The 23,713-nt window shown below is 36.9% G+C and overlaps 1 protein-coding gene across 1 annotated transcript in view; it reads left to right on the forward strand.

The window, feature by feature from the left end:
- The window catches only part of C12H9orf85 (chromosome 12 C9orf85 homolog), a 70,855-nt gene that overhangs the window by 39,142 nt on the left and 8,000 nt on the right, over window positions 1-23,713 (forward strand). The window contains exon 2 of the mRNA XM_062207083.1: window positions 4,233-4,339. Coding sequence (XP_062063067.1) covers window positions 4,233-4,339 — 107 coding nt within the window. The remainder of the gene's footprint in view (window positions 1-4,232; window positions 4,340-23,713) is intronic.

The following is a 23,713-nucleotide window of genomic DNA, read 5'->3' on the forward strand; positions in this document are numbered from 1 at the left end:
AAGCAGATAGGTAAAAGTTTAATGATTGTAGCTATGTATTTATACTACTTTACCTTTTTCCCTGCAAGTTTGACATTTTTCATAATAGAGGGGATTGTTTTTTAAATATTTATTTATTTATTTGAAGGGCTGAGTTATAGAGAAGGAGAGACAGAGATCTTCCATCACTCCCCAAATGGCTGCGTTACCAGGGCTGGGACAGGCTGAAGCCAAGAGCCAGGAGCTTTACCCCTGTCTCCTCTGTGGGTGAGGGGTTACCAGGAATTTGGGCCATCTTCCACCACTTTCCCAGGTGCATTAGCGGGGAGCTGGATTGGAAGTGGAACACTTGGGACTGGAACTGGAGCCCATATGGGATGCTGGCACTGCAGGCAATGGCTTAACTGGCTGTGCCATAGTGCTGGCCCCAAAGTGGGGTTGGGGGTCAAGCGATGTTTTCAGAACTCAGTTGAGAGAAGTATTTATGAAGATGGCCTTATACTATAAAGTGCATTCTTTCTGATCACTGCATTCCTAGGAATAGCTTTTTTTTTTTTTTTTTAACCACTCTGTTGGGCACTGTACACTGGCCTACATTGAGAACTGAGACAGAAGCATTTCTGTAAAGTGCTTGAAGTGCTCTATGTTGTGGGGATGTTTTTTGAGAACTTTGCTTACTATATCACATGGTGTTCTTTGGGAAAGATGAAACTTTGCATTTTAATAACAAGAATAATTGTGTTGCCTTTGAGAAACTGGGTCTTTGGTGTGTTACAGATATCCAGTTATGTTATGCTGCTGAAAAGCTCAGATCTCACTTTTAGGCAAGCTTTAGCAGGTGCACTTCCCAGCTGTTCCTTACCATTTTCTTATTTTTCCTGCCTGCCCTTATTTTTCCCGTTATTCTGATTCCTTCCTCTGTTTTTTGGTTGTATTTATTTTGTAAGATACTTTGTGTGCAACAATGTTCTAATGGTATTAAAAGAAATTGAAATAATGTAGTTTATTATATGAAAGTTAAAATCTAAATGACAGGTTTTCTCTTTTTTTTGAGATTTTTTTTTTAAAAAAGACTTATTTATTTATTTGAAAGGCAGAGTTACAGAGAGAGAGGGGGAGAGATAGAGAAATCATCCATCCACTGGTTTATTCCCCAAGTAGCCTCAGTGGCTGGATCTGGGCTGATCCAAAGCCAGGAGCTTTTTCCAGGTCTCACACTGGATGCAGGGGCCCAAGCACTTGAGTCATCTCCCATTGCTTTCCTGGGTGCATTAGCAGGGAGCTGGATGAGAAGTGGAGCAGCTGGGACTTGATCCAGCACCCATATCAGATGCTGGCACTGTAGGCGGTGGCCTTACCTGCTATATCACAGTGCTAGCCCTGGTTTTCATGTTATTGTCAGTCATTTAAGTTCTTGCTTCCAATCCAGGGATCCTATGTCCTATAGCCAAATTTAGGAAAAGGGAAAATTTCTAGAAAACTTAATAGATACTTTTAAATGTAATTCAATAAGATAAAAATGTGCCTAATGAAAAATTACATTACTCACCTTCAAATGGTATCCAAATTCCTTTCTCTTATAGTATGTATCTTCTGTCCATTAAATAAAAAACACTTATTTAGCATCAGCACTTTGATCCAATGTTATATTTATATTTTGCTCTTGCTATCTTCTTGAAGTTGCAATCAATCAACCAGTCTCTTTTTGAAATTGTTATATGACTTTACCTGGGATGCATATTACCTGACAGCAAAAGGCATGGAGCAGGCTAGCATGCTAAAATATGTACATGAATTAATGATGACTAAGACATTATATATAAAAATAGGGGTGTTTTTTGATGTGCTTTACGTTTATTCTAACTTAAAAAATTCAATTAATATATGTGATTTCTTCTTTAGCTGATTACTAAGTTTGGTGGGATTTTCCACTGAAATATTTTTGTTTTTTGTCTTTTTTTTGGTCCCCCTTTAAAAATCTGGAAAGTTCATTGTTGAACTAAATTATCCTGAGAGGCTTTTGTATTTGTAAAACTAAGTTTTGATTTTATATTTTATATTTGAGCACACTTAAATCTTAACCTTAATAACTTAAATCTCCCAGAGTGAGGGATACATTAACATTAATTGCCAAACTGAGCTAGTTGTAAGTGAGGTAAGATTCGCGTCTCCTTTGCTCCAGGGAAATGATTCCTAGTCCTAGGATTCAGCTTTCTTCGCTCACATCTCTGGAATTTTCTTGTAGTTTACCAAATATGGCCAAACAAGGTGTATCCTTTTCTTTTGTTTTGCACCTGTTTTTAAGTACTATTCATTCAAAGTCTTACCCTTATTCATTTCTTAACACATAAAAATCAAGTTAAAATTTGCAGTAGTGCCTGTCAGTCATGTGAACTCTGTACAACATCTCCATTTATACTGCTTCACACATCATTCACAGGGCAAGTTCCCACAAAGACCTGTTTTGTTCTACTGTTGATCCACCCTAAAGAAACCAGTTTCCAAACTATGCACAGCTTTGTAAATCAAGATGAACTAGTCAGAAATTAGACACAGAAACAAACAAGAAACCAAATAATGCCTCCTAATTAACAAGCGCAAAGTGTTAAAAGTAGTAAAACTGCAGGTAATAAGATGGTCTGTATTCTAAGAATATTCCTTTTGGAAAGCTTCTGTGACATTCATATTGTAATCATAGTTCCAAGTCACTAGCTCATTCCTCTTATTGTTACAATTAAGGAAACAAAAGTCACTGCTTTCAGTGAGATTTTGTAAGCAAAAGAGAACAATGAGAACAATTGATGAAATGTGAACTCCATTTCTGCATGTTTCTTAGCCAGCCTGGTGTGTGATAATAAAGGGCTGAGGTTGCGGGGCAGAGTATTTGGAGTGTAGACAAATTTTCTTTCTGGTAAGCTAGTGGATCAAGGGCAAGAGGGGAAATAATGACATTCAGCAATTGGTTTCCCCAGGACTCTGCGTCTCTGTCAGGAAGAAAGGAATGCACCGATACATAATTCATAGATAGCAGAATACATTTTTCACGATAGAGTTAAACTGAAACATAATATATTCGCAGATTAATTTATTTATTTGAAAATACCCTTGAAATATTTTGTCTTTGAATAAGTGTTTTGTCAATTATTTTCTTTTTGTATAGAACTTATAGTATCAACACTGTTGAAAAGATGTGCTTTATTTCAGATGATTTAGAGTATACATTATGCTTTTAACTCACTGACCAATAGCATTTCAAATAATCTGTGTCTTTGTGATGTGTTTCTTTCTCCCCTGAGAAATTTTTAAAAAGAAACAAAAGGAGCAAAGAAAATTTAAAATGTCCTCTATTCATTATTCCAACAATGGGCAAAGACCAGGCTTCCACAGCCAAAACAAAGTAGACAATTCTCAGAGTACTCAGAGAAAATAGGTAGTCTAAATCCTGATTCAAATTAGTATGTTACAGAATTTAAAACTGTTAAAAAGAATACATGATCATTTACATTTTTTTATCCTTTTCTTTTCTCAATTTTCTTTTGAAAAGAAAATTAAAACAAAAACACTTTTTCCCCCTTCAAGCCCTTTCTTCACCATGATATTCACGTGCATGTACTTGTTTTCTGTTTTGAAGATACCATATTAGCAGGGAAATTTTTCTAAAATATTTTTCCTAACATGAGAATACAAGAGGATACAATTGAGTAATGAAATAAATGCTTTCTTGCTTCCAGCTGCTTCTCCCTGGCAGTCCTTCTTCAACTTATGTGGTCTCTGCTCTCCCCCTGCCAGCAGACAATTCAGGACTGATTTCTCAGTTTAATTCCAACTCACTGGTAGGATTTGTATTGTTAAAATAGTAGTCTTTAAGATACGAGTTAGGATTCATTTTATTGCATTTTTGTTGAGGCATAATTTATATGTCATAAAATGTGCATGTCTTCACTGTATAGTCTGAGTGTTAATAACATAAATATCAGGGTGAATGGGGGGGGGGACTTGCTCAATATATACCTGCCAGGATGTTAAGAAATTTCTAGATGATTCTGCACTACACCCTGTTAAGATCCATTGCCTTTATACAGAACCAAACTGAATAGTGTATGTAAAAATGCACAGTGTTTCAAAATGTTATACAGATTAAATTTTGTTACTATTTCTTAAAAACTTAACGTTTCTCATATACCTTTTTATAGGCTTTGTCATTTAGGCTCATGAGTGAAAAATCTCAATTTGTTTTTCTATTTATTTTTAAGAGAATTAATGCAAAACTTCATGAGGGAGTGTGTCAGCGCTGTAAAGAAGTTCTTGAATGGCGGGTAAAATACAGCAAATACAAACCATTATCGAAACCTAAAAAATGGTGAGTTAAATTTCTTAATTACCTTAGCAGTGATATTTATATATATATATACACATATATATGTATATTTATTGATTGATTATAGTTTACTGTTTCTTAATTTTCAAAATTGTATCCAACTAAGTATTAAGATAAAGAAAGAAAAAATTCTCTTGCCCCAAGTAGAATTTGCTTACTGATTCTTCGTTTACCATGGGAGACAGATAAAGGAGAATAGATTCATCACTCCCTGTCCTATTCTTTCCTAAATAAATAATTCACTGCTTTTATAAAAGGTGGGTTGGGGCAAAGAGTAGAAAGTTTATTTTGCAAAATTCTATCTCTGTCTGAAGAGATAATATTTACTATAGTTGTATTTATAATTTTTTTATGAAGTAGAAAGACTGTTCCTCAGGATTATAGATAAGGGCTATAATCAGTAATCAAACCTCAATATGTAAATTTCACTCATGTGTAGTTTTTTGTTCTCTATACTAGCTGCTGCATATAGAAAACACAGTATTTATCTTTTGGGGATTTGTTTGTTTCATTAAGCATAACGGTCTCCAGTTGCATCCATTTTGTTGCAAAAGACAGGAGTCCATTCTTCATATGGCTGAGTAGTATTCCATCATGTTTATGTATATATGTATGTAGGATATATATATATATGTATATATATATGTATGTATGCCACATTTTCTTTACACAGTCTTCAGTTGATGGACAACTTAACTATTATGAATTGAGCTGCTATAAACATGGGGGTAGAGGTAATTCTTCCATATGCTGATTTCATATCCTATGGGTAAATTCCCAGGAATGGAATGTCTGGGTCATTCTTAAAAGAGATCTAACCTTCTAATTCAATCCCTGAAATGACAGATTGTCATTCATATAAATGAATCACTAGGTTATTAGTTTATGATTTCATATGTTTGAAGATTTGGTTTAAATTTTTAAAAACATCCTAGATTTTGTTTCTCACCTCTCTGTCCCTAACTCTGTATACTACTGGGATTCTCTTATATCAGGCGTGTATACATCTTGTGTGCCCCCTTCCATCCTTCAGCACACCTGAGCAAGGATAGTATTGGAGGGTCATTGCTGTGTCAAACAGATGTGATTGCTTTAAATATAAAAGTAAGCATGTCCTCTGTGCTTTATGAGTTTTAGTTTGGAAATCTATATGGTAACTATTTAGAATGTGATAAGTTTGTTGCTTTATTTTTTGTAAGTTATGGAGCAGGTACATTTTCCTTGAATTTATTCCTTCTTTTATGGGAGGAAATTTTATTTAAAGTTTGGAAGGTGAGTCTAAAAAATAACCGTACTATAACCTGTGGTGTCTGTTGGAAAATGATGTCAAATTTTTTGCAAATCTAAAGTTCAAGCTATAGGATTATTGTTTTCTTGAGAATATTTGATCGCTTTTAGTGTTACAATTTGGGTGATTTATGTTGCCTACAATCCTGCTTTTTAATACATAGAGGTGAAAACTTCAAGTTTCTCTCTGAGTTTTTTTGTTATTTTTCCAGCATTTTCTACCAAAAGAAAACACATTGGTAGGTTTTATCCTCACTGGCCCAAATTAGCAGTAGGGAAATTTGGCAGCTGTGTACAGTATTGAATTTTAAGTTTCCATGAATGAATTAACTGTATCTTCTACTATAATTTTAGGTGCTGGTTGGGCAATAAATCATGTTGTTTTGGTTAATAGACCTAAATATCAGATTTATAGCTGCCTGAATATTTTCAACGTCTTTTTTTTTCTACAAAGTTATTTAAGATTGCATTTCCAATATTCATCTTTTCTTGGTAGTCTTTTAAAAAAATTGAACCCTATAGGACAATTGCTTGTTGTATCTTAGGATGCTGCATGGAGCACCCACATCCCATATTGGAGTGCCTGAGTTTGAGTCTCAGCCCCATTTCCAATCCAGTTTCCTATTAATGTACACGCTGAGAGGCAACAGATGATGGCTCAAATACTTGAGTCCCTGACACCCATCAGGAAGACTCTGAATGAATTCTACTCTCCTGGCATTACCTTCACATAGACCTAACGGTTTCAGGCATTTGGGGAGTAAGTCAGTGGATGGAAGATTGATGTCTCAGGTGATTCAAAGATGGCTAAGTAGTAAAAAGACATGCTGATTTTGACCAAGGGAAGATAATAGAAGAAAAGTGGAGGAAGTGCATTCCCAGAGGAGAACTGGAGAGAAGTTTACAGTGGAAATTCTACAGAAAGGAGATGCCTTGGAGCACTGTGGATATTACAAACACTCAACAATGAGTGGGAATACCACCAGTGACTCCCGTAGCTGGGGGCTGGAGGACACACCAGCTGTTGAGAGTGAGGTGAGAGCAGACTGTGGAAGCCCATGTCATTGATGATATTGCCTGAGGGAGAGTTTTACAGACCACACTGACTTTGAGTCCAGCCTGGAGCCCTAGCCAGGGGCAAGTTCCCTGGTGAATGAGAAGCACATTTCTTTCTCCCCATATCCCAAAAGGGTGCCCAGTCACCAGCAGGGAGAAAGAACCATCTTAACATCAGTAGAGGCTACAGTGGCTCTAGTACAGGCATGTGACTTGGGGATTTTATCAGAAGAACAAACCCAGATTCCTCACTGACTATGAGTCTGGTCCTCTGGAGGGTTGGTAGGGGGCTGGGAACCCACTTAAGATTGTGAGGTGCTCCCATCCCCCCTACCCTATCACAGGCTCTGGGGCTCAAACTGCCAAGGCAGAGCACCCACAGCCAGCTGCCTCTGGGAATGCCTCTGCACTTCCTGTGGATGGGGCAGGCTGATGGAGCTGAGAGTGGATTCTTTGTGCCCTGTGACTGTGGGAGCCTTGCACATTATCACTGTGGAAATTCTGCAACTGCCTGATAGGGCATGGGGTGTAGCTGGGTCCCTAGGCAATCACCATGTCTGGCTTCAGAGGCTCAGAGCTGTCTGATTTCCTGGAGTGGATTGCAGAAGATTCCATGTTCACGCTGAGGACCACACAGATCCTTTGTGCAGTTCATGCCCACACAGATCCTTTGTGCGGTTCATGCACCTGTGTGGGTGGAGGTTGTAGCCACTGTGGGCTAACTCTGGTAATTGATCTCATTGGAAGAGAGGTGAGGCTGTAATTAAGCCAGCAGAAGTGTTCATATGTTCCCTCCTGCTGACAATACAGGAGATCTACTCCACCCAAATAGAGTGTCACCCTGGACTCTCACCACACCCTGAGCAATGATCAGAGCTCCCTGGCCTCACACAGCACATGCCTCTGGATATCCACTGAAGGAGCAGACACTCCACTAGGCCACAGGGGCATAGTTCAAAGGTAAAAAGCCATCAAGAAGAACACTGACAAGTGTTTCCACAAATGCCTAAAAATAAATGCAGGAATACAAGAAACAAGAACAAGGAAGACAACATGACTCCCCATAAGGAACACAGCAACACTTCAATATTAGAATATGAAGATGAAGAGATTGATAAAATGCCTGAAAATGAATTCAAAAGAATGATCATAAAATTACCCAGAAACATACAGAAACAAATTCATGAGATAAAGAAATCCATATACAATATGGATACAATATTTTGCCAATAGATAGAGATTTTGAAGAGAAATGAAACTGAAATAGTAGAAATGAAGGATTCAGTATGCAAATAGAAAATATAGTGGAAAGCCTCAACAACAGACTTGGTGAATACAATAGAATAGAAAGAATATCCAAGCTAGAAGATGAATCTTTGGAAATATCTCAGTCAGACAAAAAACAAAAAGAAAAATAAAAAGAAGAAATTAGAAAAACTAAAAGTAGTGAAGGCATGAAAAGAGAATGGATTAGAAGGCCCATTCAGTGAAATAATAACAGAAAACTTCCTTAACTTGGAGAAAGAAAGGCACATCCCAGTAAAGGAAGCACAAAGGCTCCAAATAAACATAATCAGAAGAGATCTTCATTATGACACATTATAGTCAAAGTTTCAACAGTAAAAACAAAAAGATTCTAAAATATGCACTAGAAATGCCAGATTACTTTCAGAGGATACCCAGTTAGACTAACAGATGATTTCTAATTAGAAACTTTCCCTACAGGCTAGAAAAAAATGGCAGAAAATCTCCTAGTAAAAGTACAAAGGAAATTCAAAGCAAAAAATAGGAATATTTATTAAGCAGTGGTAGTACCGAGTCATTAGTTATCAATAATAACTTTAAATGTAAATGGCCTAAATTCTCCAATTAAAAGATACAGATTGGCCAAATGGATTAAAGAATGAGACCCATCTTTTTGCTGCCTACAAGAAACACATCTTACCAACAAAGCTACTCACAGAAAGTGAAAGGATGGAAAAAGGATATTCCTTGTGATGGAAAGCAAAAATGAACATATTTAGCCATACTAATATCTGACAAAATAGACTTTAACATAAAAAAATTAAAAGAGACCAAGAAAGGCATTATGTAATTGTTAGGGGATCAATTCAACAGGAAGGTTTTTTTTATTTAATAAATGTAAATTTACAAAGTGCAACTTGCATTGTTGTGACTTTTTCCCCCATAACCTCCCTCCCACCTGCAGCCATCCCATCTCCCACTCCCTCTCCCATCCCACTCTTCATCAAGTTTCATTTTCAATTATCTTTTTATACAGAATATCAACTTAGTATATACTAAGCAAAGATTTCAGCAGACTGCACCCATACAACCACACAAGATATAGAGTACTGTTTGACTAGTAGTGTTATCTTTAACTCTCATAGAAAAGCATATTAAGGACAGAGATCCTATGTGGGGAGCATGTGCACAGTGACTCCCATTGTTGATTTAACAGTTCAACAGGAAGATTAATACACATACATGCACCTAATTTCAGGGCACCTGGCTATTTAAAAGAAATGTTAATGGATCTAAAGGGAAATATAAGACTCCAGTACAGTAATAATGGGGGACTTAATATACTCCACTGTCTTCACTGGACAAGTCAACTAGACATAAAATCAACTACAGAGCTAATCTACATGATGGAGCAAATGGACCTAATTAATTTCTACAGTACAATTCATCCCACAGTTGCAGAATACACACTCTTTTTATCAGTAATTGGAGCATTCTATAGGATAGGTCATATGCTAGGCCATAAAATGAGGCTCAAAAAATTCAAAAGAATTTGAAATCATACCATGTATCTTTTCTGATAGCAATTGAATGAAGCTGGAAGAAACTATAGATAATATGAAAACACAGGAAGACAGATTCATGGCAGTCCCAGTCAAAATGCCAACAACATTCTTCTCAGATCTAGAACAAAGATGCTAAAATTCATGTGGAAATATAAGAGACCCCAAAAAGCTAACACAGTCTTAAATAGCAAAAACAAAGCTGGACACATCACAATACCAGACTTCAAGATCTACTACAGGGCCATTATAATCAAACCAGCCTGCTACTGGCACAAAAATAGACATGTAGACCAATGGAACAAAATAAAAACCCCAGAAATTAATCCACACATCTACAACCAATTAATCTTTGACATATGAGCTGAAATCAATCCCTGGATAAAAGTCAGTCTCTTTAACAAAATGTGCTTGGAAAGTTGTATGTACATATGCAGAAGTGTGAAACAAGTTTCATATCTTATACCTTATATAAAAATCAGCTCAGAATGATTAAAGACCTAAATCTGTGACCTGAAACCATCAAATTACTAGAGGAAAATCTTGGGAAACTCTGCAAGGCTTTGGCACAGGCACTGATTTCTTGGATAAGACCCCCGAAGCACAAGACAGTAAAGACAAAACTAGGTAAATTATATTACATCCAGCTAGGAAGCTTCTCAACAAAGTGGAGAGACAGTGAATAGGATGGGAAAAAAATTTGCAAGCTATGTATCTGATAAGTGATTAATATCCAGTATCTACAAAGAGCTGAAGGAGCTCAGCAATAAAACAGTCTAATTAAGAAATTGGCAGTGGACATGTATAGGAAATTTTGAAAAGATGAAATACAAATAACCAAGAAAAAATGCTCAAGATCATTAGCCATTAGGGACATACAAATAAAAATCAGATGAGGCTTCTGCTCCCTCCAGTTGGAATGGCTATCATCCAAAACTCAAAAAACAATAAATGCTGGTGAGGATGCGGGTAAGAAGTACCCTAATCCACTGTTGGTGGGGATGTGAACAAGTACAACTATTATGGAAGATAGTATGGAGATTCCTCAGAGATCTGAAAATAAATCTGCCATATTGACCCAGCCATCCCATTCCTTGTAATTTACCCAAATAAAATGAAATCAGCATATGAATGAGTTATTTATACTCCCATGTTCATTGCAGTTCAATTCATGATAGCTAGGATATGGAATCAACCTGATGTCTATAAACTTTTGACTGGATAAAAAAAGTGGTGTATATAAACTATGGTATATTACTCAGCCATAAAAATGAATGAAATGCTGTCTTTTGCTACAAAATGAATACAACTAGAAACCATTATGCTTGGTGAAATAAGTTAGTCTCCAAAAGATAAATATCATGTATTTTATTTGATATGTAGCAGTTCATATAGAATACCAAATAATGTAAAGGACTTTAGCCATTGTTTATACTCCTGTGGAACTGCGGTCTTTCTACTTTTTACTTGTTGAATACTATGATTAATGGTGAATTAATCCTGTGAATATAGAATGGATTAAAATTATTGCCTTGCAAAAAGTGATGAAATGAGGGGAGGGTGGGAGGAAGATTAGGGTAAGCAGGGGAGTGAGGGAAATGTAGTTTTCTTCTTGGAATTTTGCCTATGAAACGTATAAGATCTGTTCTGTTTGTATTAATAAAAATAATAAAAAGCTAGTGCTATATAACAAGAAATCATTTAAAAATGCCTCTGCCTTATCAATTTTCTGTTTTTAAAACTCTTTTCTATGTAGTACATGTTTACCTTCATTTATGAGTGAGAGTATATAAACAGTAATATTAACTATTAGAAATTTCCCAGATGGTATATTTAGATTTAGAATTTCTGAGGTTATTTATTATAGATAGCTCTTGGATTTTGTCTCTTTTTGTGTATTTCTTATGGTCTTTATATTTTTATGACTCCGGAAGAATTTGCATACTTTAAATCTTGAAGAACTTGAATATCCTTTATTCAGAAGAACATTAAGTCTCAGTTCAAAGCAAAAGGAAGCAGTATTAGTAGCAAATTTTTTTTTCCCAAAAAACTTAAAACAACTTTTGAGAATAGTTGATTGTGAATACACAAACCTGATTGTCAGCAATTGTGTCTTATCCTGGAGTCATTGAAGTCCCTGGGATTAAGGCAGTTTGTGGTGGTGTTCCACTGCCTTGTCAGTAGAATGACTGAGAAGTCTTCCAAAGACGTCCATTCCATCAAGGAGATGGTGGCTAAAAAGTACCTCTTGAGATGCTCTTCTACATCACACTGAGATAGATGGGGTTCTCCATATGCTAGCTCACAATACAAAGTGAAGGAAATATAATGTGTAGAAATACCAAAATCTAGATAACAAGGTATTACAACCTAAATATTGATCTCCAGGAATAAAAAGCCCCAACTAATGAAAACAAATCATAGTTCATGAGATCCTAAGAAACTACTAGCAAGATCTTGTAGAAAAGGGAAAATAAAATGTTTTGCAGGGCCTATTCATTTGGATTTCTCTCACTGTCCAGACATCTTCAGAAATAAGACTGCTTCTGTCTTCCAGGGAAAACATCTCTTACATGGGGGTCTCATGGCCTACTTCAGGGAAAGGCCACACAATTTTTTTGGTATCTGCTGTTTCTCACATCAGTTAAACTTAAAATATTCAGTATGCCTGACTATATTTTGGGGTAGCATGTTCTGAACCCCATTAGTCTGAATATGTTATTTACTTAAGAGGGTCATTTGCCTGGCCTAAAGCATCGTGGATTTCAGATTGTCCAGAGCACATGACATTGTAGGTACAGGGGAAAGCCTAACATTTAGCTCCTTGCAGATAATGGCTCAAGTACTTGAGTCCATACCACCTACATAAGGAGACCAGGATGGAAACCTAGTTCCTGTTTCAGGCTGGCCCAAACCTGGCTGTTAAGGCCATTTGGAAAGTGAACCAGAAAATAGATCTCTCTTCCTCTCCCTTTCTCTCTGTTACTCTGCTTTTCAAATAAATAAACAAATATTTTTTAAGGAGCATGTTACCTATTAGTGATGCTTAAACAATGTGTTACTGGTATTACCTTTTAATATTAAGAGTCTGATACTCAAAGCTTTAGGTTTTTATAGAAGTAAAGTGAAAGGCTTGTGATAAAAGCTCTAGGACCGGCCAGTGACACTGAATCTGGGATCACACAATCTGTACTAGGATTCTCCACCTATTTTGGCTCATGTCTTTTGATCTTAAGGGCATTACCTGCTACTCCCTAGGAGAGGGCCACTGTAGTGCTGGGAAAAATCAATATAGGCTTGAATAAGAAGGTTCAGACTATTAAGATCATTAATATATGTAAGAATGTGGTTCAGGACAAATGTAAGTCTTTTGTATCAAACCTTATTTTTCCAAGTGCCTTGTTTTTGGCTTTTGAAAATGAAACCAAAAGATAGATTAAAACCATTTATTACCATTTTTGGTGAACCTCAAGTCATTCATGAACATTATAAATAACCTTGAATATGGAGTTGAATTATTGGAAAAGCAAGATATCTTATAAAGTAATGTGTGTAATTCTTAAACAAGAAAGTAATCTTGATACTTAAATACATAAGGTCCATTTATAGGCTTTTTTTTTTTCCTGGTAGTAGAAACATAAATGGTTAAAAGGTTTTGTCCCCTTCCTCAGGGAATGCAAGGCCAGAAATGAAATGAGTTCTTTATTCTGGGCTCAGAGGGATTAAAGGTTTTACTCAAGACAAAAGTAAAGCAGATGGATTTAAGATTCAAATGCAAATTTTATTCTACTTTCTCACAGTGATCTCTAACTATTGTATTTATTCATTCCAAAAGTTCTACTTCTCTCTTCACCTTAGCCTATTGCTCTGTTAATTTTTTTTAAAAGCTTTAATTATTTATTTGAAAGGCAGAGTTACAGAGAGGTAGAGAGAGAGAGAAAGAGAGAGAATAACAGAGAATGAAAGAGGTCTTCCGTCTGCTGGCTCACTCCCCAGATGGCTACAAGGGCCAGAGCCACACTGATCCGAATCCAGGATCCGGAGATTCCTCCTAGTCTCCCACATGGGTGCAGGGGCCCAAGAACTTGGGCCATCTTCCACTGCTTTCCCAGGCCATAGTAGAGAGTTGGATCGGAAGAAGAGCAGCCAGGACATGAACCAGCGCCCATATGGGATGCCGGCACTGCAGGCAGCGGCTTTACCCGCTATGTCACAGTGCTGGCCTTGCTCTATTAATTTTTACAAATGTCTTCTATCTTGTTTATGGAAATTGTTACTGCTGAGTGCTAACCTGCATTGCTTCTGTAAATGCTTTTATCTGCGGAAAAACAAATATGTCTTGCTATCAGATCCTGAAATGCCTACTCTGGTATCTAGAAACTCCTTTCTGCCTTTTGTTTAAGGTAACCAAGCAATCTTTTGCCTCCATTAATGTAGACATGTGGTAAAAAAACACTTTATGTTAATACCTCTAGCCTACTTCTTTTCCCTTTCTATGTATTAACAACAGTTGGAGATAATACTATGTTAGCTAGCTGATGTCTAACATTAACGTAGTAGAAGAGAAGGGAGAAACAACAAGCCACAAACAGTTTTGGGTCTCATCTTACAAGTGGACCTGCAAGTCCTCTATCATTGGTTCTTGCTTGGTAAAGGGAGTTGGGGAAGATTTTTGTTCCTTAGGTGACATTTGGCCATGTCTAGCTTTTGAAAAATTTGGTGACTTACAGGTAGTGAGCAGTAGATTCAAAATTAGAATACAGAGATTTCCCCCCCAACTTTGAGATTTCTAATTCCTGACTTTCATTTTAATGTCAGATCCCTAAGGTTTGACACAAAGTCACTCATGATGACTTTAAACATTCCTATATCTTATGTTAACCAAAACAGAATTTTCCCCTAAAGAATGAAAATATACCTGTTAGAAACACCTTGTCTTATGTAACCAGGTTTTCCTTAACTTTCAAGAACCAAGAAACTAAGCTGAGTTTTAAAGATAATTTACTAAAATAACCCCCCCCCCCTTTAATTTAGAGTGAAATTGTCTCTAGGAAAGGTCTAGGATAATGATGAGGGATATTACCCCAGATATAGCTCTTAATTTCTGAGCAAAATAAAAGATTGTTAGGGATGACTGACAGGAAACTGGGTTTGATCTGCAATTATTTTAAGTAGCATGTTGAATGTACAAGACTCTGTGCTATAATTTATAGAAGATACCAAGATGACTCTGACACCAAGCAATTTACAGTCTTGTCTGGGAGATGAGTCTGGTGTGGTGTAAGTATGTAGCTAGTTTAGGGCTGTATGAGCTAGAAGTCCCTGCAAATCCACAATGTAATGCTATCCCTCTACCTGTCTATCAAAATGCTCTCTTTCCTGGGATGCACCTGTATCATCCAGGACCTAAGTAGGGACACCATGAAATAAGGGTATTAAGCTCCATGTGGAGCTTGTAGAGCTATCATAAAATTCCCAAGTAATTTCATATGTGTAGAGGCATCACCCCCACCCCATGAAAGAGGGCCCTCTGTTTTGCCACAGAACACAACTGGAGGTGCTATACAGGTAGTTTCTTTTCTACCCCTTTTCCCTTCAGGCAATTCTCTGACCCACTGCCCATTCTCCATGGGGCAGCCCATGCTCATATATATGTGTGTGTTCACTTTCATCTTTTGAATAAATTTTGTTATCTCTTTGTGCACCTTTTACATGCCTGCACATAGGAATCTTATATTTGTGTAGGACAAGAGCCTGGAGTAAGATTAATATAGCGATGCCCACAATAAGTCCATGCATAACTCTGTGGCAGATTGCCAAAAGTGTTGGATTTAACTAAAAGGGAAAGAGACCAAGAGGATACCAGGTGAGGCTACAGAGGAATAATGGAGTGAACACATGGGAGGGGTCTAAACAAGACATAAATATAGGTCGAAGAATGTTTGTGTAAACAATGTTTATAGGAAACTCTGTGAGGAAGCACCAGAAAATAGAGAGAAAATGGACAAGACTCCCCATTTCCCTTTCATACACAGTACAGATAATCACAAGTTCTTACATCTCTTGTCTTTTGGTTCCTCAAAAATTGTCATATTCACTTGCCTTTGACAGTTTTCTTTCCTCTTTATGTAACCTTGGTGTTCCATAAATGTTAATCTAAGTTGCCTGTCAAAAGGAAGTTTTGGTCTGCTTTGAATATACATTAAATAAAGGGAAAACAAGACTTGGAATTTCGGTTTAGTAGCTGGGTTTCTAGCTTTATTAGAAAACACAGCTAGGTTATTTTGTTCTTTTGTTGAACAAAAAATATTGTTGGGGCCGGCGCCATGGCTCAATAGGCTAATCCTCCACCTTGCGGCGCCGGCACACCGGATTCTACTCCTGGTCGGGGCACCGGATTCTGTCCTGGTTGTCCCTCTTCCAGGCCAGCTCTCTGCTGTGGCCCGGGAGTGCAGTGGAGGATGGCCCAAGTCCCTGGGCCCTGCACCCGCATGGGAGACCAGGAGAAGCACCTGGCTCCTGCCTTCAGATCAGCGCGGTGCGCCGGCCGCAGCACGCCGGCCGCGCCGGCCATTGGAGGGTGAACCAACAGCAAAGGAAGACCTTTCTCTCTGTCTCTCTCTCTCACTGTCCACTCTGTCAAAAAAAAAAATATATATATATATATATATATATATATTGTTGGATGCTACCCTTTTGTCAATCCTAATGTGTGTACCAATGTAGTGCCATATAGAATGGCCTCATTGGTTGTATTTTTCATTTCCTGTATTTCTTATAATAGACTGATGCTTTAAGGTTAATCAGTGATATGAAAGTTGTGTCACCAAATTCCAGGAATATTAAAATGTTTGGGAGTACAGTTTAGTAGTGACTTTAATGCCTGTTTTTTTTTTTTTTTTTTCCTGCCCACAATCTTGGGTCTTAATTCTAAAGGTTAAAGGTTGACAGGTGTTACTTTCAGTGGTTGCTCATCTGTACATGAAGATTGTTGATTGACATTGATTGGTGCAGCAAGCTTTAATTTTAAATCACCTGCCCTAAAGTATTGAATAATTTCTTTTTTCTTTTTTTCTAAACTATTCTTGGTCAGAAGTAAATATTTTGTACTCTTTCAAGAATTACTGTAATCCAGTGTATTACTGCAAGAAGTAGTATAATATCTCCATTTACTTTCAAATATATCTAGAGAAACAAGGAAGTGAATTGTACTTTCTCCTACTTAATATCTTGGAATTTGAAGATATTCTCTCTTTAAAAGCATTTTATTAATAGCATGTGATGTAATCCTCTACTATGGCTTTAGAATCTTCTGTTGAGTCCAGGTTATGTAAAAGTCACTGCAGGAAATGTGACCTCATGAAACTATCAATGCTGAGTTTCTGTTATTTATACACCAAGGGTGGAGTAACACAGTTCACTGTTTACGAAAGCACCTGCCTACTCCTCACCTATGTACAGTGGAGCCCAATTATGGTAAAGGTTAAAGAGCAATAACCAGGAAATGAAAACTAGGCCTGAAAAGTTGTAGCAGAGTAAATTTTATTTCTAGCAAACATTAATCTGTTTTATGTAAGAGATCCTAAGAAGCTGGAGGAGAAATTTTACCTCTCTCTACACAGATCTTTGAGGTGTTGGTATGTTTAAATATGTAATATAAAAAATTTTGGTACTCTCATATTAATATCAGAAAGTATTTGTTTTTCAGCTGTGAGACTGTAGAGGTGATGAATATAGTGATTATGGGATAACCTAGTACCACTGACTTTGTTCAGCACTTTATGTTAATGCCTATGAAGAGTGAGACTCAAAGAAGTTTATGGGCCTTGGAAAGATCATTTCTCAAGGACATACCAAAACTGAGCTAGAGTCTAGGTTTCTTTCCCCCCAAACACAGTTTTCCCTATTATTTTTTTTTTCAAAATAATAACTTCCATAGTTATAGTAGTCCATTGAAAACTTCAAATTCTGTTTCTGGTTTTCATCCTTAGAGCATACATTCATTACCTTTTAATTAATTTTCCTACCTTTCGTGTTTTTTTAATCAAAAAAATTGCAAACATTTTTAGAAAGTGTGTTGTAATCTCCTTTGTGGTAAACATGTTCTTTAGGGATGACCTGTGTTTTTATTTGGCCATTTCTATACTAAAAGGGCTAGTTATGGTATATGCATGGGTATATTGTTTCTGGGAGTTACATCCCATAGAGAAAAGAAAAGAAGGTGAAACTATCATTTTAACATTTCTGATGTTTTCTTACCAGTGAGTTCACAAAATATTCAAAATATAGCCATTTTCAAGGGAAATTCGATAAATTGATATTTTGGTGAATTTAAAGTTTTTTTCTTACCATGAATTTTATTAAAAAACACCCTGGAGTCATTACATACTTTATTTTTAGAATTGTTTTAAAATACTTAACAGGTTTTATAACAACTTGGAATGCATGTCTCTTATAAAATATTACATAAGCCATTCTCATGCTTAAATCAAGATTCTTTGGATAGGTAAATTTAGTGCTAATGTTAAAAAAATGCAGAGACTCTTACTTTCAGACCTCCTCTTGTTCTTCTCCCCATGAGGGCATAAAGCCTGGTTTAAGAGTTTTGAAAGAGAAGGCATACTAAAGGTCCACGTTTTTAACAGGAACAGGAAGGTTGTAAGGTTCAAAAGCTTTATAATTCACATTTTTACAAATATATTTCACCTTTATACAAAGGAAAAATACCATTTTTTTAACTTTTATTTAATGAATATAAATTTCCAAAGTACAGCTTATGGATTACAATGGCTTCCCCCCCATAACTTCCCTCCCACCAGCAATCCTCCCCTTTCCCGCTCCCTCTCCCCTTCCATTCACATCAAGATTCATTTTCAATTCTCTTTATCTATAGAAGATCAGTTTAGTATATATTAAGTAAAGATTTCAACAGTTTGCCCCCACATAGCAACACAAAGTGAAAAAATACTGTTGGAGTACTAGTTATAGCATTAAATAACAGTGTACAGCACATTAAAGACAGAGATCCTACATGATATTTTTAAAAAATTAATTAATTTTCTATGCAATTTCCAATTTAACACCAGGTGTTGTTTTTTTTTTTTTTTTTCATTTTCAATTATCTTTATATACAGAAGATCGATTCAGTATATACTAAGTAAAGATTTCATCAGTTTGCACCCACGGAAAAATACCATTTTAAGTGTATGTATGTATCCTTGTTGCCATAAGATAGGTATGTTTATATCCAGAGGTACAGTTCTAGCAAAACTTAGTTGATTTTCAGAAAGAGTTTAAATTTTAAAAGAGTATAATTACTTTTCAGCAATAGCATTCATTCTGTTCTCTAAATTTGGCGTTATCTTCTAAACTAGCATTAGGAACCATGGAAAACCCTTACTTGAATATCCAGGAAGTATTATTTTGATGTAGGTCAACAGTGTGGTTATATGTATATGGATTTCATAGAGTTTAACAGATTCTTGGGCCCATCTACCAAAATTCTGGTTATGTAAATAATGCATGGATCCCAGGGATCTGCATTTTAATAAGCTGTGCTAGTATTTGATTCTTAAAGACAAACTGTTTCTTAGTGCTAGATTAACAATTTGGAATCTGGAATCACAACCTTTTGACTCCAGTTTCCAAAACAAGAGATCCTATTTTAAATAGATTTTACACGTGAATTTTAATACTAGCAGTTGCTCTATGAATACAGTTTTATCCTTGTACTACCAATTTATATAGTTCAGGATTTGTTTGCCATAGGGGTCTCTAAAATGAAGCAAAATATCTATAAAAATGAAAACATAATTCTAATTTCCTTTAGGTCTCAGATGAACTTGACAAACAAAACAAACCTTCTTTAACATTATTTTAAAACTTAAAGTCAAAAAACCTTGTGAAAATATTTCTAATCTACTTAGATAAATCTTTGTGTATGTCTTCTAATGATATAAAAATTTAATCTATTTTGTATTGCAGAGAAATTAAGAAAAGCTATTTGGATAATTAAAATACAAACATAATCAAAATGTTTTAATAATTATTTTCACTTAGATCATATATCAAAAAATTATTTCTATTGTTGTCTTTGTTATTTTTTGAAAAGACTTACTTATTTGGAAGGGAGAGTGACCTAGAGAAAAGTAGCGACACAGAGAAAAATCTTCCATCAACTGATTCACTCCTCAAATGCTTTAACAGCTGGAGTTGGGCTAAATGGAAGCCATGAGTCAGAAACTCCATCTGAGTCTCCCATAAGGACGGCAGGGACTCAAGCATTTGAATCATCATCTCTTGCTTTCCCAGGAACATTAGCAGGGAGCTGGATTGGAAGTGGAACATTTGGGGCTAAAACCTGTACTCTAATATGGAATACTGGTTCACAAGTGGTGGCTTAATGCACTGTACCACAGGGGCCAGCACTGTGGTGTAGCAGATTAAACCTTCGCCTGAGGCGCTGGCATCCCATATGAGCACTGGCTCGTGTCTCAGTTGCTCCTCTTCTGATCCGGCTCTCTGCTGGTGGCCTGGGAAAGCAGTGCAGGATAGCCCAAGTGCTTGGGCACCTGCACCTGCATGAGAGACCTGGAAGAAGCTTCTGGACCCTAGCTTTGGATTGGCCCAGGTCGGGCCGTTGTAGCCATATGGGGAGTGAACCAGTGGATGGAAGACCTCTCTCTGTCTCTCCCTCTGTCTCTCCAATAAATAAATAAATCTTTATAAAAAACCACACTGCACCACAAGGCCAACCTCTGTTTGTTTGTTTATTATTTATTATTGTAATCTGCTTAAAAGGAAGAACAATGCACACACACAAACAGAGACAGAGTGACAAAACAGTATCTTCCATCTGCTGGTCACTCTCCCAGTGCTGGCAACAGCCAGAGCTGAGCCAGGTGGAAACCAGAAGGCCAGAAGTCTATCCAGATCTCTCATGTGGGTGTCAGGGGTCTTAGCACTTGAGCCATCATCTGCTGCCTCCCAGGATACAATAGTAGGAAACTGGATCAGAAGCATAGTAGCCAGAACCTGAACCAATCCTCCCACCCTCAACTGATATGGGATACAAGCAACAGCTTAGCGTTCTGTGCCAGCACACCCATCCCTCAGAGAAATTATAATTCTAATTTATTTTTTCTAGTCAAGTCTCAGAAGATATAATTTATGCACAGTAAAATTAACCCTTTGTAGCATACAGCTTTTATAAGTTTTAGAAAGTGCAGAGTTAATGAGACCAATGTCGCAATCAATATATAAAAAACTTCCAGTACTCTAAATCAATCCCTCATGTGCTTTGACATTGGTCATTTCCCACTCCCATCCCCTGGCAAACACTGATCTGTTTTCTTTCCATATACATTTGTCTTTCAGTAATCACACTGTGTAGTATTTTGAGGCTGGCTTCTTTGATTTAATGTAATGAATTTGAGGCCCATTTATATTGTGTGATCATTATTTAGGTCTATTTGATTTCTCAGTACCATCCACTGTTCACTGGCTAACCTGTTTTTGGCAGTTACATTGCCATAAACATAAATGTGTGTGGTTGGATGTGAATGTGTATTTTTATTTTTTGTGAATAAATATCCAATAGTGCGATTGCTGGGTTGTATGTTAAGGCCATGTTTTTATAGGAAACTTCCAAGCTATTTTCCAAAGTAGCTGAACTTTCTGCCCTTTGCAACAGCAGTGTATGGAAATTCTAGATGTCTGCCTCCTCAACATTCAGGATTGTCAAGTTTTGTTTTTTATTTTCAAGTTTTGTTCTGTTTTAGGTATACATCAGTATTTGTATCTCATGATTTTAATTTGTATTTCTCTGGTGACCAGTGGTGCTACTAATACCATTTTCATTTGCTCATTTTGCAGCTTTCTTTTTAGTGAGATGGAGAGATCTTTTCAGATCTTTAGCTCATGCTTTTGTGCTTTGTTTTCTTATAACTGAACGTTGGAAGTTCTTTATATTGTATACTACAAAGGAGGTCTGTGTTTTACAGATTTTTTTTTTAATCAGCATTTGGCTTTTTTTTTTTTTCATTCTTCTGGTAGTGTTTGCTGAAGAGAAGAAACTTTTATTTTGAGGAAGATGCATCTAGTAAATCATAATTTGTGGATCATGACTTTGTGTTGTATATAGAAATATTTGCCCAGCTCAGAGCCACAAATATTTTAAACTATGTTTTCTTCTTGAAATTTGTATGATTTTTGATTTTATATTTGAGTTTATGATCCTTTTCATGATTTTAAGGCTATTCAGTTTTTTTTTTTTTTTTTTAAGATTTATTTATTTACTTGAAAGTTGGAGTTACACAGAGAGAAGGAGAGGCAGAGAGAGAGAGAGAAAGAGGGGGGGGGGTCTTCCATCCGCTGGTTCACTCCCCAATTGGCTGTGATGGCTGGAGCCAGGAGCCAGGAGCTTCTGCCAGGTCTCCTACGCAGGTGTAGGGGTCCAGGGACTTGGGCCATCTTCTACTGCTTTCCCAGGCCATAGCAGAGAGCTGGATCAGAAGAAGAGCAGCCGGGACATGAACCGGTGCCCATATAGGATGCCGGCACTGCAGGCAGTGGCTTTACCTGCTACACTGCAGTCCCGGGCCCAAGGGCTATTCAGTTTTTCAACATCATTTGTTAAAAACATTGTCCTTTCTTCATTCACTTGCCTTTCTACTGTGTTTCACATTATTTGGGTCCATGTATGTGAGTCTGTTTCTTGATTGTATTTTGTTCCATTTATCCATATATCTGTCCTTTAATCGGTACCATACTACCTTGATTCTTGCAGTTTTATGGTAAGGCTTGAAAGTGCATAATGAGGGCCTGGTGCTGTGGCATAGGCACTGGTTTGAGTCCTGGCTGTTCTACTTCCAATCCAGCTCTCTGCTATAGCCTGGAAAAGCAGAGGAAAATGGCCCAAGTACTTGGATCCTGGCACCCATGTGGATCGTTTCAGCTCCAGCTGTTGTGTCCATTTAATGGAAAGTGAACCAGTGGATGAAAGACCTCTCTCTCTTCCTTTCCCTCTGCCTTTCAAATAAGTAAATAAATAAATAATAAGTCTTAAAAAAAGAAAAAACAAAAGAACATATCAAGAGTCCTATAACCTTGTTTTCCTTTTTCAAAATCATTCTGGCTATTACCATTTCTTTGCTTTTTCTTATAGAGAATCAGCTTGCCAGTTTCTTCAGAAATGTCATTAGACATTTCCAGCAAAGAAATAAAGCTTATTTCTGTTTAATGGCTCTTTATTTTGTGAGTTTACTACTAAACTCTCTTAATTTCTAGTACCTTTTTTGTAGGTTCTTTAGGATTTTCTATGTAGACAGAGGATTGTGTGTGTGTGTGTGTGTGTTGTAAAAGTTTATTCATTTATTTGAAAGAGTTACTGAGGGAGAAGCAGAGGCAGGGATAGAGATATCTTCCATCCACTGGTTCACTCCTCAGATGACCACAGTGGCCAGAGCTGCACCATATTGAAGCCAGTGAGTGCAGAAGCTCAAGCACTTGGGCCGTCTTCTGCCGCTTTTCTAGGCCACAAGCAGGGAGCTGGATTAGAATCGGAGCAATCAGGACTCAAACCAGCGCCTACATGGTGTACTGGGGCTTAACCTTCTATGCCACAGCACCTGTCCTCATTGTGTTTTTTTCTAAATAGAGTTTTATTTTTTCTTTCTCATCTGTATGACCTCTATTTCTTTTTCTGGCTTTATTATACTGTCTGGGACCTTCAATATGATGCTGAAAAGGAGTGGTAGGAACGAGTTTTCTTGTCATATCCCAGATCATTTGGGGAAGGTATTCAGTCTCTTGTCATTAAGTGTGGTGTTAACTGTGTGTTCTTTGTAGATACCTTTTTATCAAGATCAAGATGTTTCCTTCAATTTATAGTTTGCTGAGAGGTGTTATTATAAATAGTCGTTAAATTTTGTTAAGTGAGCTTTGTCTTTCATCCATTAAGATCTGAATATGGTTTTGCTTTTCCTGCTTTGATGAACTGCATTGTGGAGGTTGGGTGGTTGGAATATTAAATCAGCTTTGTATTCCCAAGATAAAGCTCACTTGGCTGAGATGTTTATGGTACTGACTTGCTAACACTTTGTCATAGAGTATTACATGTGTTCATTTGAAATATTGAACTGCAGTTTTCATATCTTAATATTAGAGGGTCTCATCAAATGAGTTGGAAAGGATTCCTGTGGTGGGC

Source organism: Lepus europaeus, chromosome 12, assembly GCF_033115175.1.
Source record: "Lepus europaeus isolate LE1 chromosome 12, mLepTim1.pri, whole genome shotgun sequence".
NCBI classification, from domain to species: Eukaryota; Metazoa; Chordata; class Mammalia; order Lagomorpha; family Leporidae; genus Lepus; species Lepus europaeus.